Source organism: Rhinolophus sinicus, chromosome 2, assembly GCF_057876585.1.
Source record: "Rhinolophus sinicus isolate RSI-liver-muscle chromosome 2, RSI-T2T, whole genome shotgun sequence".
Taxonomy (NCBI): domain Eukaryota; kingdom Metazoa; phylum Chordata; class Mammalia; order Chiroptera; family Rhinolophidae; genus Rhinolophus; species Rhinolophus sinicus.
In genome coordinates this window covers 100,892,488-100,908,662 of record NC_142502.1, presented here as the reverse complement: position 1 = coordinate 100,908,662, position 16,175 = coordinate 100,892,488, and the positions used below count along the sequence as shown (strand labels likewise).

Here is a 16,175-nt window from a genome sequence, read left to right as displayed (position 1 = left end):
GTATGGGAGAGCAGAGGGAGGCAGAAGGGGAGGGGAGAACTCACTGCAGCCTCTGAATGTCCCAGAAGAAGGTGAGATGGCTTGATCAGGAGAAAGCCACTCATGTCTCCTGCCCGTTGCCCTAGCCCACATGAAGCTACACACACGTACACATATACACATACATACATACACACACGCGCAGGCACACATGCACACATGCATGCACACACACTCCCTTCAGTAAATGGGAGCCTGGATCTGGCTTGGGAGATAGACGCAGAAGAGAAAAACGTGTTCACTAGCCAACAGCAGTGCCACTAACTTGGTGCAACCCTTCACCTCGAGCTACTGGTTTCTGCCTCTAAAACCTGAGCATTTAGGGCCAGGTGACCTCTAAGCCCATCACCTCTGACCTTCCATGATTGCAAGCTGGGCTGTCTGTTTGCTGTGTGGCCTGAGGACTTCTCTTGCCCTCTCAGCCTCAGGTTTCTCTTCTGACAAATGAGATCCGCCCTAAGGTCTCTCCTGGCTCTGTCACTCTACAAGCCTGTGATTCTAGATCGTCTCTTTGTTTTGTTCTCTGCTGTATCCTCAGCACCTAGAACAGTGTTGGGCACATAGATGGAGTTCAAGAAAAATTTGATTAATTAACAAATTAATCTCAGGTCCCAGATGGTAGTGAAGAGACTGAGAAATTCGCAACAGGTTGGAGGTGCCACTCTGATGTGGACCCCTACAACCCAGGGGTGTTCAGGGGAGCAGGATAGTCGGGTCACTATCCACAGGAGAAGGTTTCTTTCCTGCAGAGGAAAGCAAACAGAATGCAGTAGACCTTATCACCCACACAGAATCCTGCCTGAGGAGAAAAGGGGCAGTCTGCTTGTCTCAGGGATTGTCCCCACCTCGTTCTTAGCTTTGAATTCAGCAGGTCGGGAGCTAATGGTCATGCCTCTCATGGCAATACCCAAAGGACCCTGGAGACTCTGGATTTGTCCTCAGTGACATCCCCAGCCATGCCCTCCCCAGGTGTGAGGCCCCTCAATCCTTCAGGGAGAGCCTGGATTCTACCAGGTAGATCTTGGGGCCATCAATGGCCTGGAGTTCTGGTCACAGAATCCAAGGAAATGAATAAGCAGCTCACAGGTCTGGCGGCTGCAGGAAAGTTTTCAGCCTGGAAGCGGGGCTTATACATGCAGCCCAGAAGACAAGACCTAAGAACAAAGAGCTCAGCAAAACAGGCTGGACCTGAAAAAGCAAGACCCAAGGCTCAGGATGTGGTGCAGGCTGTGTGTGCTCCCTGCCCACCTCCCCGCCCCTGACCGCTGCAGAGCACACATGCCAGCACCTGCGTCTCTCTTCCTGAGGCCAGAGCTCACGCTGCTTGGGTGTGCAGTGGGCTGCGAGTACCAGGAATTCACACCCCCAGAAGCAGCCCCCCATCAGCGATAGGTGGCAGTCGGTGTATACCTGCCCCAGCTCCCTCTCCATGGTGGAGAACTCTAAGCGTGTGTTTTACAGTGTCCCAGAGGTCCCCAGTGAGGCATGGTGGTGACTGGCTTGATGAAGCACCTTTTCTTGGTTCCTTTTGTTTCCCTATCTCACATCTCCTCTCCCCTACCAGAGCTTCCCGCACTCACCTCCCAAAAAACTACCTGCACTCGGCTCCTCATCTTAGGGTCTGCTTCTGGGGAACCCAAACTGAAAGTCCAAGGCAGTTCCTATCATCATGGTGTCCCCTATTCCATCTCTGACGCGGCCACAACCCAGGGTCCTCATGTAGCCACACACACATACACACCAAATACCCAACCCCGCTCCCCTCCCTCCACCCATCACTTCCCTGGAAACCTCCTTGCCTGAGTCCCAATGCCTCAAAATCTAACTCATCTGATTAATGAACCTGAGCCACTGCAACAAGGTACAAGGGCTGCTGCGTATTCCCAGCACAGCCTTCCAGAAACAGTGGCCGTGTTTCGGCTGGCTAACTTGTTAGTAACTCTGAGGTGGCCCACAGGCAGTGTGACAGAGAGATTGGACCTGGTGGAGACTGGTAGCAATCTCCAATTCACACTACCAAGCTGGGTGCCTCCTCTCCCCAGAAGGGGGACCTCCCAGGGCCTCCCGGACATCTCATTAAGGGCTTCTAACACCTAACCGGGAGCCCTGGACCCAGAATGAGCCCCAGATCCGGTAGTTTGGATTCACCGAGGCCTGGGGTTTATAGGGTGTTTATAGGGATAGGGAGAGAATGATAGAGATATGGGTATAAAATGAGCTTATAAATACCATGCAGACACACCCTGGCTTCTCTTGAACCTGCCAGGTGCTAGAGGAGAATGAGAAAGATCCAGCTGTAGAGTCCCTTGTCATGGTTTCTAATTTCAGCTTTGGCACCTAATTGCTGTGTGACCTTGACAGGCCACTTACCTTCTCTGGTCTCAGTCTCTTCCTGCACCGAATCTTGAAGATCTGCTTCTGGGTCACTTAAGACCATTGGTTGGCAGCTGAGCTCACTCCTTGCCACACCGTCAAACCCCACATCATGGCCTTCTCTGTGTCTACCTTATAGCCTTATTTCATAAAGGAGAGTAAAGCCAGGCCTTACCAAAGCACAGCTCTTCAGCTTGCCTTGTGGGCTTGTGTATTGCGCTGGAAGGTAAACTGACCTCAAGGTCACTATTTTACCAGGACACCAGAGCCAAGCCCAGATAGATAAGCCTACCAGAATCCAGCTCCCTCCTCACCCCTACCCTCCGGCCGTCACTCTCAGAGATGGGAAAAAGTGCCTCATTAAGAGTTTCTTAAGAATCACATAGGGGAAGTCTCAGGGCCAAGGAGATATTCCAGTTCAGCTCAAAGGCCTCCACTCTTCAATCTTTCTGAGAAGAGGTTATGTTACAGCAAGTTAAAATAAAGTCAGACAATGAAAAGAACTTCCCAACAATGAAGGACCAGAGACCCTGAGCAAATAGCAGTGTACTTGCCTGGTCTCATGTGGGTGTGGACCTGCCGAGAGGCAGAAAAATGAGCTCGATTGCCTCTATAGGACTCTGGCCCAGGGCTTCTAGCATAGCCCCTCAGTTTCTCTTCCCCTAAATCAGGAGGGTCAACAGAGCTCTCCTGCAGGAGCCACTTGCTGGAAGAGAGAGGTACCACGCAGCAGAAATCAACAAAACCTCAAGGGAAGTGTGACGGATGTGTGGGGTGGGCAGAGGGAACCAGAGCGCTGGCAGATAGGAACCTGGGACCCTCATGTGAGTGAGTGGCTGACCCCAAGCAAGTCTCTTTCCTGCTCTGGGTCTCCGTCTTCCCTAAAGCTCCTTCTGGGCATCCTCAGAGTAATCAGAGCCCCCCACCCAGTGGGAGGGGAGGGCGGGGAGAGAAGTGTTCACATCCGTCTGTATCTCTCTCAGGAACACCGACTGACCCTGTTTGGGGATCTGTGGTAAAGACTGCTCATTACCTACCCAATATCCATTCTCTCCTTCTTTCTAATGGAACCCCAATATTCTAATAGGTGAGAATATACTCATCAAAAGGTTATATTTCTCAGCCTCCCTTGCAGCTAAGAATGGTGGATGGGATGTAAGCAGAGGTCGTTGGGAAGGGGCTTCTGGAAAAGCACTCTAAAGGAAGCTGACTCAGCTGGTAGGCCTTCCCTTTTAAATGTTCCTCCCTTCTTCCTACCTGGAATGTGTCGTGATGGCTGAGCCCTAGCAGCTATTTGGTGATTCTGGGGCAAAATGCTCCAAGGCAGGGGTTCCCAAACTTTGCTGCACATTAGAATCAACGTGGATCCTTTTAAAAAATGCTAACGCCTGGTTCCCACTCCTAGACATTCTGATCTAATTGCTACTAGGTATGTATGACCAAGGCATTACGATTTTTGAACACTCCCCAGGTAATTCTAGCAAAGTTTGCGAGCCATGACTGTAAGGACAGCAGAGCAACAAGCTGAAAGGAACTTGGATCTCTAGTGACCAGTAGCTGCCATAGCAGCCATGGATGGCCTACCTCTAGACTTGAGAAAGTCACCTTTAATTCGTTGGAGCCTCTGTCACCAGGTCTTTGTTTCTAGTATCAGAATGAGACTCCTAACTGATACAGGACTGGGGTCCTCATGCTGCTCCCATCGGCCAACCCATCCCCTGCAGCACAATCCAGGGAACAAAAATTAGCCAGATATGGCCCTCAGGAGCCTCGCACGCGGAGCAGTGGGCAGGCATTAAACTTGGCACTGGGCAGGCTTGAGTTCAAATCCTGACTCCACCACCTGCCAACTACAGGGCCTCAGGCAAGTCACTCAAGCTTCTCCACCTGGAAAAGGAGGGTACTGGAAAAGGCTGCATTCTCCTGCTCCACTGCGAGCTCCGAGGGCACAGGTGCCCTTCACACTGCAGCCACAGCACCCACCACCCTTCCAGACACTTAGCGGGTACTCACAAAATATGTGCTTGGTTTACACTGAATGGCTACAACGTAGCCCAGTTCTGAAATGTTCATTTGATTCTAAACCAAACAGGGAAGAAAATAAACAAAAGGGCCACATTTCAAAAATAGGTAATAGAATTTACCTATTTCAGATCAATAAAAACAGTTGATCTGGGGCAGCTTCTTTCAGTCTGTCTAGGTTCGGTTCTGGAAACCCCCTGGTTAGAAGCAGGGAGGAGGGCCAGTCTCCCAAGCTCCTGACCTGCACCTTCCAGTTAGCACTGTTGAAATAGAAAGTTTCCCTGCTCCTAATTTTAAAAAAATTTTAAATAATTTTTTTCAAGTCCCCAGGGTCCGAATGAGCTTGGTTGAAACACAGCTTGGGCAATGACCTGGAAAATCCAGAAGTGCCCTCCGAAAGCCCAGGGGAAGACGGAAGACATCTGTTTGGGCCTGGCTCATTCTGATGAACTGTCTACACCAGCTGCGCCCGCGAATCAACTGGAGAGCTCTGCAACCACAGCTGCCTTGATGCTACCTGCAGAGTGTCTGATTCAGGGGGTTGGGGTGGAGCCAGGCATCTGCTGTTGAAAAAGCTCTCCAGGTGGTTCTGACAGGCTGCAGGGGTTGAGAACCACTTCTCTACACAGCTTCCAGCCCTCCAGATAATCAAAGTCTACCTCGGCTGCGTTTCTGGGACTGGAAAAGAACCAAAAAGAGCCTGAGGTGGAATCTCCAAAGCCAGCCAAGCAGCACCCTCACGCCTGCCCAAGTCACCACCTCCCCACAGGTCACCCACCCCTGCAGCTCCAGCTTCCCACCGGCAGACGGCCCAGGCTGTCTCATAGGAACTGCCATTCTGGCCCTCCTTGGCCTGCCACATTTCTCAAAAGCGCAGCCTGCACCTCTGGCTTCCACATGCCACCCACACCCGGGATCCCTACCATCTGCCTGCCACCCACTCTGCTCTCATGAGACAGAATCCCCACAGTTCGCCTGAGAGTCTACAAAGTGCTCTTACTCTCGGCTTCTCTGAAACCCCAAGAGGTGGGTGTGCCCGAACCAGGCTTCCAGATGGGGTAACTGAGGCTCAGAGAGGTGAGCCTGTTGGGCCAGGGTCCCTTTGAGGCAGCAAGCTGCCCACCTGGCCCTCCAACCCGAGTCTGCCCATTTTCATCCCGTCCTCCTTCCCGTATGGCCTTGCCATTCGAAGACTGGTCCATGGGCCTGTGGCCCTGGCATCGCCCCAGAGTTTGTTATAAATGTGAATCTCAACCTCGCCCCAGACCCACTTGATGAGAACCTGCAGGATCTTGAGGAGCCACTCGGTGCTGCAGCTGCCTGCCTCCCAGTCCCCAGGCGGCCCTGCCTCTGGCTCCTCCCCCACCTCAGATGCCCCTTCTTTAGTGGACTCTGTCTTTTCCCCTGTCTTTCCAGTCCCTGTCCCCTGTCTGGTCTCCTCCTACCTACCTGATGCCACCTGTTCTGTCTCCTCTTTCTCCCCCCACCCTCAGGGCACTGGTCTGAGCCCAATCTCTTCTCTCACTCTATTCTCTCTTCCCTGAGAATTATATTCCACTGCACGGTTTCAACCCACATCGTTCTAGTCACATAAATCCAAACGCACGTGTCCACCTCTTCTGAGCACATCTCTCCTGAGTACCGACACTCTCGTCCACCGGCCCCGTCAACATCTCTCCCAGACATGCCACACCAGAACCCCAGGACGTTCAAAACTGCACTGGCATTGTCATGAAAATAAAACTTTATTGAAGGCTTGCTAAGCTCCAGGCACAGAGCTCAGGGCTTTCCAGGCACGGTACATGGCTCGCTCATCACAAACGCAGGCAGTGGGTACGATGCTTTCCATCTGACCCGCGGGAAAGCCACGCCTTAAAAAGCAGATGGAAGTCAGGCTGGTGCGAGCAGAGCTGGGATTCAGACCCGGGTTTCTGAACAGAAGTCCAGGCTCTGAACTCCTTCACTCCAGTGCCCCAGACCTGTCTGACATCAGTCCCCTTCGCTCTACCCTGACGCCATGGTGTGCCAAGTCTCCCAGTGCCAAACCTCAAAGTCATTTTCAGTTCCTATCCCTTGCCTGAGCTCTCCCTGAAGTACTTTTAGGACCTAATGATTACGCAGTCTCATTTCTTGCCTTTTGCAGGAGTCTCTAACTGGTTCTCTTCCCCCCTACCCAACCCCCTCTAGTCTATTCTCTACATGGCAACCAGAGGGATTCTTTTGAAAAGGTGTCAGTTCATGTCCCTTCTCTGATCAAAACCCTCCCAGGGCTCCTCACCTCACTCAGGATAAAAGCCAAAGTCCTTTGCTTAGCCTTCAAGGCTGCAAACAGTCTGGCTCCACTAACCCTCCAACCCACGCCCCCCCTCCCTCCCAACCCCCGCTGTTCCCCTCCCATGGCTCATTCTGCTCCGTCCATCCTCACTCCTCTTTGTGGTTAAACAGGCCAGGCAGGCTTCTACCCCACGGCCTTTCCACTGGCTACTCTCCTGCCTAGAATACATTTCCTGGAGAGACCCACCGGGCTTTCTCCCTCCTCCCTTGGCATCTTCGGGTCTCTGTTCTGGTGGCACCTACTCAAGGAGTCCCCCCACCACTGTACATGAACTTGAACCGCAGTCCACCATTCCTTGTCCCTTTGGGTGCTTCACCCTTTATCACAGACCTCATCACCACAAGGTGTATTATATACGTATCCATCGACTTGTTTATTGACTGTCTCCCCTCAATTTGAATGTAAACTCTAAGAGAGCAAGAGCTTGTTTATCTCCAAATATCTCAAGCGCTCCACACAGAGCTTTCACTCATATGTTTGTTGAATGACTGCAGTTCTTGTACCCAGTCTCTCCCGGAACAAGTTCTCACTCTGACTTCCCTGGACAACTGCAGGACCTCCTGACGGGTCTTCCTCCTCCCGACCCTCACCTCCTCACAGCTGCGCGGCTACCAGGCCTGAAATACAACACATTTCCCTGCTCAAGGTCCTCCTAACAGGCCCTCCAAACCCAGGATTCCAGCCTACTCCTGCCAAGCACAGGCTTTGCAATCAGCAGATCTGAGTTTAAGTGCAGCACTGCCACTTGGACAAGTAATTTCATCTTTCTGAACCCTCAGTTTACTCATCAGTAAAATGGGCTGTGAATGACTCTCTCAAGGGCTCGTGGTGAGGATGAAAGAAGACTATGCACATTCGTGATCTCAGCCCGGGGAGTAAACATAGTGATTTTTATTATTATTCCTATACTGTTCCAAATCCAACTGCCCCTATTACTTTTCAACCTATGCTCCAGCCCAGCTGAGTGACTCATTATTCCCCGCACACACCCAGGCTCTTTCTCCTGCGTGCCTTTGCCTCCACCTGGAATGCCCTGCTCAGTCCTCACTTCTCTTTGTCGAAGGCCAGTTCAAATGCCCCTTCCTCCACAAGGCCTTGGAAGTAATTTCCTTCCCCTTGGAATTCCCACAGCCCTTTAGCTGCCCTTACCACATGGCATTTATCAAGATCTTCCTGGAACCACCATCTGGTCTGTGACTCCCCTCCCCCTCTTTCTGAGGGCAGAACCTCATCTTATTCCCCTCAGTGGCCCTGTCACTTCTCAGAACAGGGCCTTACTTAAGAGAAGTATTCAGTAGATATTTAATGAATGGTCAGGGGCACATCATACTGCTTTCCTGCCCCCAAATCAGAAGACTCACAGGGATTAAATCTCAGAGCCACTTCTTATCAGCTGTGTGACCTTAAGCAAGTCACTTAAACGCTTGAAACCTTAGTTTCCTCATCTGTTACATGAGGACAATAGGACCTGCTATGCTGACCTCTCAGCATGTTATGGAAATTAAAGGAGAGAAAGGCATTTAATGCTTGGTTAAGGCATATGGCACTTACGCACCTATCCGGGATTGTTGTTATAACCAATGATTTTCCCTGAAAGATTCCTTCCTCTTTGCACAAAAAGATGCCTCAAAGAACCAAAGGTATGCCAGCATGTCAAACAAGTTTTACTTTCTTCCTTATATTTCCGTGTATTCTCTGTTTCTCAAAGACCCAGGGAAAGGGATATTTCATTGTTTTTAAAAGAAGGATCCATTCCTTTGAGTTAAGCATTGCTCTTGCCTGCCATATCAGCATTTAAATGCAATAGGGGGACCTTAGTACCTAGTACAAGCCATTAGCAGATGCAGGCCTGCAAAGCAGGGTCTTCTGACCACGGGGAGGAAGATGCAAGAGAGGGGCCACACCCCAGGTTCACAAAGAGGCAGCTCTGCCTGGGCATGAGCCCCTGCTCTGCACACAGCCCCACCTGGGCAGGAACCCACCTTGGCCTAGGGGGTGCTTAGGAAATGTGGCTTTGGCTACAGGTGAATGCCCTAAGACACTGGGAGGGGAAACATGAGAGCTGAAGGGAGACCTGAAGCTTCAGAACGCCTAAGGAGTCCCCGTGGGCCCCAGGCTGAGGAATTAAAGTCTCATCCCACCAGAGTCTTGAAGCCAAGAGTCCAGGAAAAGCAATAAGCAATGAGGTGGCCAAGCCCGCCCCCTGCTGGCTACATCTGGAGTGACAGTGCCAGCTGCACAGGGCAGCATCCTTAGGCACACACCCCTGCACCTGGGGCCTAGACTCAGGTGTCCAGAGGCGGGTAGAGACCTGGCAGGGCTCTTGTAGTACCGAGAAGCCCAAGGTCCCATGTCCCAGGTCTCATCTTTGCTGGGTGAGGCATCTCTTGGCCCAACCTCTCTGAGCCCAGCCACAAGGAAATGCAAGACAGAAGGGGGTGGAGGGAAGAAGACAGAATTGGGGGGTCACAAGGGCAGGATATGAAGGGGAGAGGAGGGTACACCACACTCCTGCCTCTGTCTCACTCCTCCCAGGCCCGCCTGGGCCTCCTGGGCAGCCAGAGAAGCCACGGCTGCTACCACTGCCCGGATTTCCACTCCCGCCCCCAGGTATTGATTTCCTGCATCATTCATTTGCCAGCCTTGGCTGCTGTGATTAGCTCCCTCCATTCTCCCTATGGAGCCCCCCACCCGCCCCTCCATGTTCCAGCAAAGCAGAGCTAATACCAGGCTTTAAATGAGGCTTTGCCACCCGGCCCCAGCAGTTCCCAGCCAAGCCTGGCCAATTACAAGTGGGCCTTTAGCATGTCCCCAGCCCGCCCCCTCATGGGTGCTTTCCTCACTAATAAAATCTTCTCTCACCACCCCCACCACCATCCCCAGAACCTCACCCAGCCAGGAAACAGATTCCCAGCCTGTAGTGTAGGACGGGACATCATGCAGATCTTGACCCTAAGCGGGGGCTCTCTGGTCTGACACCAGACCTGGGAGCCCTCAGGCAGGCTCAGGGGCCAACATCAGAGAGGAAAGGGGTGGCAAAGAAAACCAAACAGCTTAGATTTGGGGACACAAGGCCCTCTCTCTCCCTCATGCAGTTCCTATCACTGAGAAGAAATGCGGGACAGCAGCATGGACCTTCTTGAGGACATTTTGAAAACCCTAAGCCTTCTGTTAGCCCTTAGGGGACCAGTTTTCTGATGCGATGTCTTCTCCAGAGGGAGAATCAGATGTGGACAGGCAGTTTTGAGACACGGGGTGACAACTCTAGGGAAAATCCCAACAGTGCCCACACCTAGATCAACACCCAGAAGACGGCGCTGGGAGACACACTTCCTGAAATTCCTTCTCCGCTCCCCTCAGAGGAGGGAAAAAAAAAACCTGACTTGGTGATAATTCTGTAAGCTATGTTGCTCTTGTCAAATTTTCCAACATCTGTCTTCATGTTCCCATAAAAATTAGCATAGGATAGTAGTTTCTGATGACACCTTTGGTGAAATATTTTGACTTCCACCAGTAAGTTGCAAACAACCTGTCTTAAGGATAATGTCAATTCCCACTCCTGCATATTAAATAATCCAGGGGTTTGTTGTGTTTTTGTAAGGGAGAAGGATCCCTTCGACCTGCCCCTAGCTGGAAATCCATGGCCATGGGAGGAGTGGAGGAAACCAGGAGGAAGGCTGGGGTGTTCTCTGATGCTATCCTCACACAGGATACTCCCCCTCATTCACCTGGCTACTGCCTTTGCCCCAGAGCGAGGCCTCTGGGGCCAGCCAACCCCCTGGCCTGCCAGAAAGCAGATGACAGGATCCCCCAGGAGTACAACAAACTGGACCAGGAGATTCGGAGGCGGGGAGGAACCAGCTCCAAATAGACCATCTGGTCTAGTACTCGGCTGCTGTGACATCTGTGCCTCAGAGAAGAGTGAAGCCACCTGGCCAGACAAGGCGTGCTTCCCCAGTCCGATTGCAGACAGGGCAGCTCAGAGCCGGCAAGAGGAACCTCAGCAGGAAACCGGGCACCTGCCTCCCACCAGCCTCAGCAGAGATTCAGCAGAGGCTCAGGCCAGATTCTGCTGGGTTTGCTCTCTACATACTGCTCTTCTTCCCTCTCTTCAAATCAGCTTCCATGCTAATCTGCCCTTCCCTCAGCCACACAGGCCTGGGGGCAGAGGGGAAGGGGCTAAGGTTCCCTCTCCAGGGCACACTTTTTTCTTGTGTCTGGAGTCTAACCTGCCTCTCTCCTCACGCCAAAACAGCACTAGGCTTCCAGCCTCTTCTCTTTTCTCCTCTCTGAGGTTCCCTACAGCCACCAGTCTAAGACTTCGTGACTCTTCCTAAGCAGAGCCCCCAGAGAATGCCCAACGACCCTTCTGCAAACCATCCTAGACAGACTTCTTGGAAAGAAAGAATTTCAAGAATTCTTTGGGGATTTCTTTGGGGATTTCCTCAAACTTCCCCAATGACGGCCCTTCCTTTGTGCAACATATATTTGCTGAGCTCCTGTTGCATGCCAGGCGCCATGCTGGGTGCTGGCATACAATGATGGACATGAGTGACCATTCCTCACCCCTACACAGGACTCTTTCTCAAGCGGCTTCATCTGCTTGGGGCATAGAGGAAAAGTGAGGGGCAGAAAATCAGCTCTCTATACTACTTCTTACCCCAGACCCAGCCCTACAAGCGTTCTCCCTTCTGCTGTATCTGGCCAAAGCTTCCAGCATCACAAGGAAATTGGCAGCCTCTTACCCTCCTCCTCCTCGTATTAGATCTTCCTCTTTCTCTATCCACCTCGATGAAGACTTTCAACTCAGCAATTCCCCTGAGGCTCCAGTCTTCCCTGGAAACACATTTTCCAAGGGCACGTGGAAAGGTCACCCAAGAGTTGGGTTGGCCAGTGCACACAACCCACCTTGACTTGCTCTGAGTGAGAGCAGCTTGGACCCAAGCATATAAAGGAGGGGAGACAATACCAAGAAAAGGGGACAGATAAGCCAATGACTAAATTCTGGCCTCAAAGTACTCTGAAATCTGGGTCTGCAGAGACCACTGCGTCTCTCCTCCACTCCCTGACCTCATCGCTGGGATTTCCAGGCTAGGCTCAAAGGAGCTTCCTCAAAATAGGTTCTGTGCAGCCCTGGAGAAGTTTGGAAAGGGTGGAGGGGATGGAGAAGAAGGATGGCCAGGAAATGGGCTTGCCAGATCTACCCAAGGGCACTCCGAGGGAGGACAGGGTGGGAGAGCAGCAGCAAACGGACAGTCTCTCCATCACTCTCCAGAGCCCCTGAAGTGTGGTGAGAAAGAGGTAAAGGTCTCAGCGATGTCCCTCTTTAGGCCACCGCTTAAGGAGACATTGAGGCTGTAGGGAAACCTTGGGGACAAAGAAGAAAGAGGACCCCCCCCCCCCACACACACACACACAACCCCAGTGTCTTCTCCTGCCCTGGACAGGCTGAGGCCTCTGGGACCCGTTCAGTGGCCTCTTCCCCACAACCCAGCCTCTCTCAGTCCTTGCTCCATTCTTCCTCCTTCTTTCCTTTTCTGGCCTATGTAAAGGGCCAGGCAATAAGAGACACACAAACTAATTAAGAAGCAGAGTTTGGCCAGATGCCTGAGCTAGCCTCCCCAGGGAATTAAGCCTGACAGGTAGCTGTATAGGGCCAGGAGCTTGTCACCTCCCAGAAACGCCTCAGGACACCCCTCCCTCTTGTGAGGCACCCCCAGAAGGAAGCATTTAGCATCTGCACCTGAGGCTGGCAGCCAGGGGTGGGGTGGGGGTGGGGGACAATGCCTCTGACCCCCACCAACAGAACAGGTCAAACTCTTCCCTGATAAAAGGTGAATAATGAGACCCTTGACCCCTGCGAAAGAAAGAGCATCTTCCCCACTTCAGCTCCACATCATTAAAAAGTGGCCTACACAAACGGCCCTGTAGTCAAGGGAAGGCAAAGTCAGGGCGACTGGCCCGGAGACTGACTTTTTGTGCTGTGGGGTCAGGGCATTGCCGGCTGCTAGAACTCGGAGGGAGGGTATTTGAGAGGGATGATGCCTGCTCTCCTGACCTTTCCCAGAGAAAACCCACGGGAAAGAAGGGAGAAGGGGTGACCAGAGTCCCTTTGGTGCCTGAAAGTGAGGTGTGGGGACGCGGGAGCAAAGCTGCGGGGCAGGAGGCAGAGTTTGGACACGTAGCCGGGGGTGCGTGCTGTGTTTCCTGAGGACGGTGGCTGAATGTGTCTGCGTGTGCACACAGGGAGAAGGAAGGTGAGGCTGGGGTTTTGGAGCTGGGAACCGGGGACAGGAAGAACTGGCTCAGGAGAGGTCCGAAAAGGGATGCTGGCGGGGTTTTAGGCGCCGGATCCAGGGGATGCTGGCATCCGCTCCGGCTGTCAAGAAGCGAGTAAAAGAAGCGAAGCCGCAGAGGGAACCGGGAAGGTGAGCCCCGGCTCGGCGGCGGTGCCGGCAGCCAGCTCGTTCTCAAGCTGCGCGCAATTCCGGGTTGCGGATCGCTCAGCTTCCACTCCGGAGGCCGAGCCGGAGTAGAACCAGGTTTCGGTGCAAGTCGCTGCCCCAGCCCCTGGGATGGAGTCTGTCAGTCTCCGGAGCCGACTAGGTTTCAGGATTCGTAGCCACTGTCGCCCCTGACAGGGTTTGAGAAAGTGGGTACCTCCCCCCTGGCATCACCGGCTTCACGCCAGACCCTACAACCCATCTGCGTGCTCCGAAGCAGCTAGCTCGATCTCCTTGCGCCCTGGAAAAGGGCGGAGAACCAGGCATCCGCTCCAGAGTGCGAGTCCCGGTCCTCACCAAACCTCGGCAGCGCGCACTTTGCGCCTCTTGCAAAGTTTCCGCGCGGTTCTAAACCGGCGTGGAGCCGGACGCGGGCTCTTACCGTAGACTCCTTGTCCTCGGCAGTGGAAAGGGATGAGCGCCAGAAGTAGAAGGCAGGTCACCTCCATCTTCACGGCCGGTGCTTCATCCCCGCGAGGCGGCGCAGCCCAAAAGGAGGCGGGGGGCGCATCCGCCGGGGCCCCGCAATGCCCCCTGCGTTTCCCCCTTCCCCGAGAGGCGACGGAGGGGGCGGCAGCGGCGACGGAGACCCGCAGACTGAGGAGGCGGCGGCGGCGGCGGCGGCGGCGGCGGCGACGACCCGGGTTTCTCCTCCGGCGCCGCTGCCCGTGTGGGGACGCAGGGGGCGCTGGCCCGGCCCTGGGTGCCTCCGCGCGCCGGACGCAGCAGCCAGCGCCCCGGCCCGAGCAACCCGGCTGCGGAGCCGCCCTGAGTCCCCAGGGCTCTCCGCTCGGAATACTGGGCGCCAGGGACCCCTCTGCGTCGGCGGTGGTGCTTCAATCCAACAGGCCACCGACGACTGATAAACTTGTTTCCCCGCCCAGAGGACGCCCCTCCGCGGAGCGGGTGCCGGGAGGCCCCAGCTCCTCTCTGGTTAATCCGCTGCCTCCAGTCCTGCGGCGAGTGCAAGGGAGACGGGCTGGGCGCCCTCTCGGAGAAGAAGGAGCCCTCCTGAGCGGGAGAGCAGCGCGGGCTGGGCTCGGCCGAGGGGTGAGAGCCACGGGGCCCCGGGCCCGCGAAGTTAGCCCAGCCACCGAGAAACCCCGGGGAGGAATTGCGCCCGGGCGCCCCGCGGGAATCAGGAGAGCAATTCCAGCCAAAAGAGACCCCGAAAAGCGGGGAAAGGAGGAAAGTTTGAAACGTTTGAAAAATATTCGCGCTCTCGCCGAGGCCGGGGCTGCAGCGCGGACGCCGCTGGCGGCTTCCGCTAGCCGCGCTCGGCTCGCGCCGTCTGGCCGCCGAGATGGCACTCCCGGGCGCGGTGCTCTCCAGAGCGCCGGGCTGCGTCGCGCCCCAAGTTGATCTTCCCCGCCCCCGCCCGGCGGCCTCGGCCGGCGGGGGCCCCCAGCGGGCGGGGCCGGGCCGGGATCCCGGGCGCGGCGGCCGCTGGGCTCCGGGTCGCGGAAGCGCTCCAATCGCTCCCCAACTTGGGCTTCGCTGTGCTGCTTTCCCCCCACCCTCCGCGCTTTTCATTCCACGCTCCCCCCGCCTCCCTCCCTCTCTCCTCCCTCCTCGCGTCTCCGCGTTCGGTCTCTCGCTCTCCCACCCTTTGTCGCTCGCTCTCCTGTTTGATTCCCCTCCAGTTAAAAAAAAGGAGCCAATTAAAGGCAGCCCAGCTCGCCCGGCCCAGCCTCTGTCCAATTTCTTCGCCTCCCCCAGGACCAATTAGAGAAAACAAAACAGGGCTAGGGGAAACAGACTGCTCTCTCTCTCTCTCTCTCTCTCTCTCTCTCTCCCTCCCTCCCTCCCTCCCTCCCTCCCTCCCTCCCTCCCTCCCTCCCTCCCTCCTCTTTCTCTCCCTCTCTCTCCCCCCCCACTCCCCGGCAGGAAAATGTCAGAAAGCAGAAATGGATCCATCTATCCCGAGGACAGTGGCCGAGGGACGTGGGTTTCGGCGCCGGCTCAGCAGCCGCGCGCTCGCACACTCGTTCTCTGCCCGCCCTTGCACACCCAGACGGGCTGCCCGCCTGAGCCGGGTGCACTGATCCCAGTGTGCTCGCAGACCAAGCACGGCCTCTCGCCCTGGGGACCCAAACCTGCCGGGCACTGCACACTTTGTAAATGTTTTGCACTTTTGGGGGCGGGACTGAAGCGGGGGTCGGAGGCAAGGGCAGGGGCGCCCGCTGTTCCTGAGGTCCAGCAGGCGCGCGAGCCGGCCACCTGCTGTCGGTCTGCAGGGATGTATGCGCCGCTCCCGCGTCCCTCCGCCCCCGGCCGAGCCCCCGCCTCTTCCCAGGCCGCCTCGGCCTCTCCCCGCGTAGGGCGTGGAGCCACCGTTTAGTAGCTCGCCGAGCTGCGGGCTCGGAGGGCGCGCTTAGAGCTCCTGCTCTTGCCTCGGCCCACAGGTTGCCAACAGGTTTATCCAAAGGACCCCTCTACCCGAGCTCCGCAGGCCATTCCCCATGCTCCCCAGCTCGCCCCTCTCGTCCTCCAGCCTCCCCTCAGGGCCTCAGGCGCCCCCAAGCGCCCCAGGGACGCACTCCCTTCCGTCAGCCGAGCCCCGGGCCCGCTCCAGTTGCTGGGGTCCGGCACTCGGAGACGCCTCTACCTCAACCGGGCCCTCCCGGAGCGGGGGTGGGGATAGTGCTCCTCCCAAACGCCGGCCGGAGGGGTGTAGATTGGAAAGCAAGGCCGGCGGCCTCCCCCGCGCCTCTCATCGTGTCCCCCTATCCGAGTGCTGCTAATCTCACCTGCTCCACCTGTCGCCGTTATTTATCTTGGCGTGTGCGCAGGGATTGTGTTAGGGCGACCCGTGGGAGCGCAGACAACCGCAGCAGCTAGCAAGCGGTGAGATTACAACCCTCCTCCCCCCGACCCCGGGAGCTGTACAGTATCTAGGCTGT

At 55.3% G+C, this 16,175-nt stretch overlaps 1 protein-coding gene across 1 annotated transcript in view; it reads right to left on the bottom strand.

The window, feature by feature from the left end:
* Window positions 1-13,787, bottom strand: part of MDGA1 (MAM domain containing glycosylphosphatidylinositol anchor 1) — a 54,877-nt gene extending 41,090 nt beyond the window's left edge. Inside the window, exon 1 of the mRNA XM_019753939.3 lies at window positions 13,655-13,787. Within this exon, the coding sequence (XP_019609498.1) occupies window positions 13,655-13,721 (67 nt within the window). The 5' untranslated portion in view covers window positions 13,722-13,787. The remainder of the gene's footprint in view (window positions 1-13,654) is intronic.
* Between the last annotated feature and the right edge of the window lie 2,388 nt (window positions 13,788-16,175).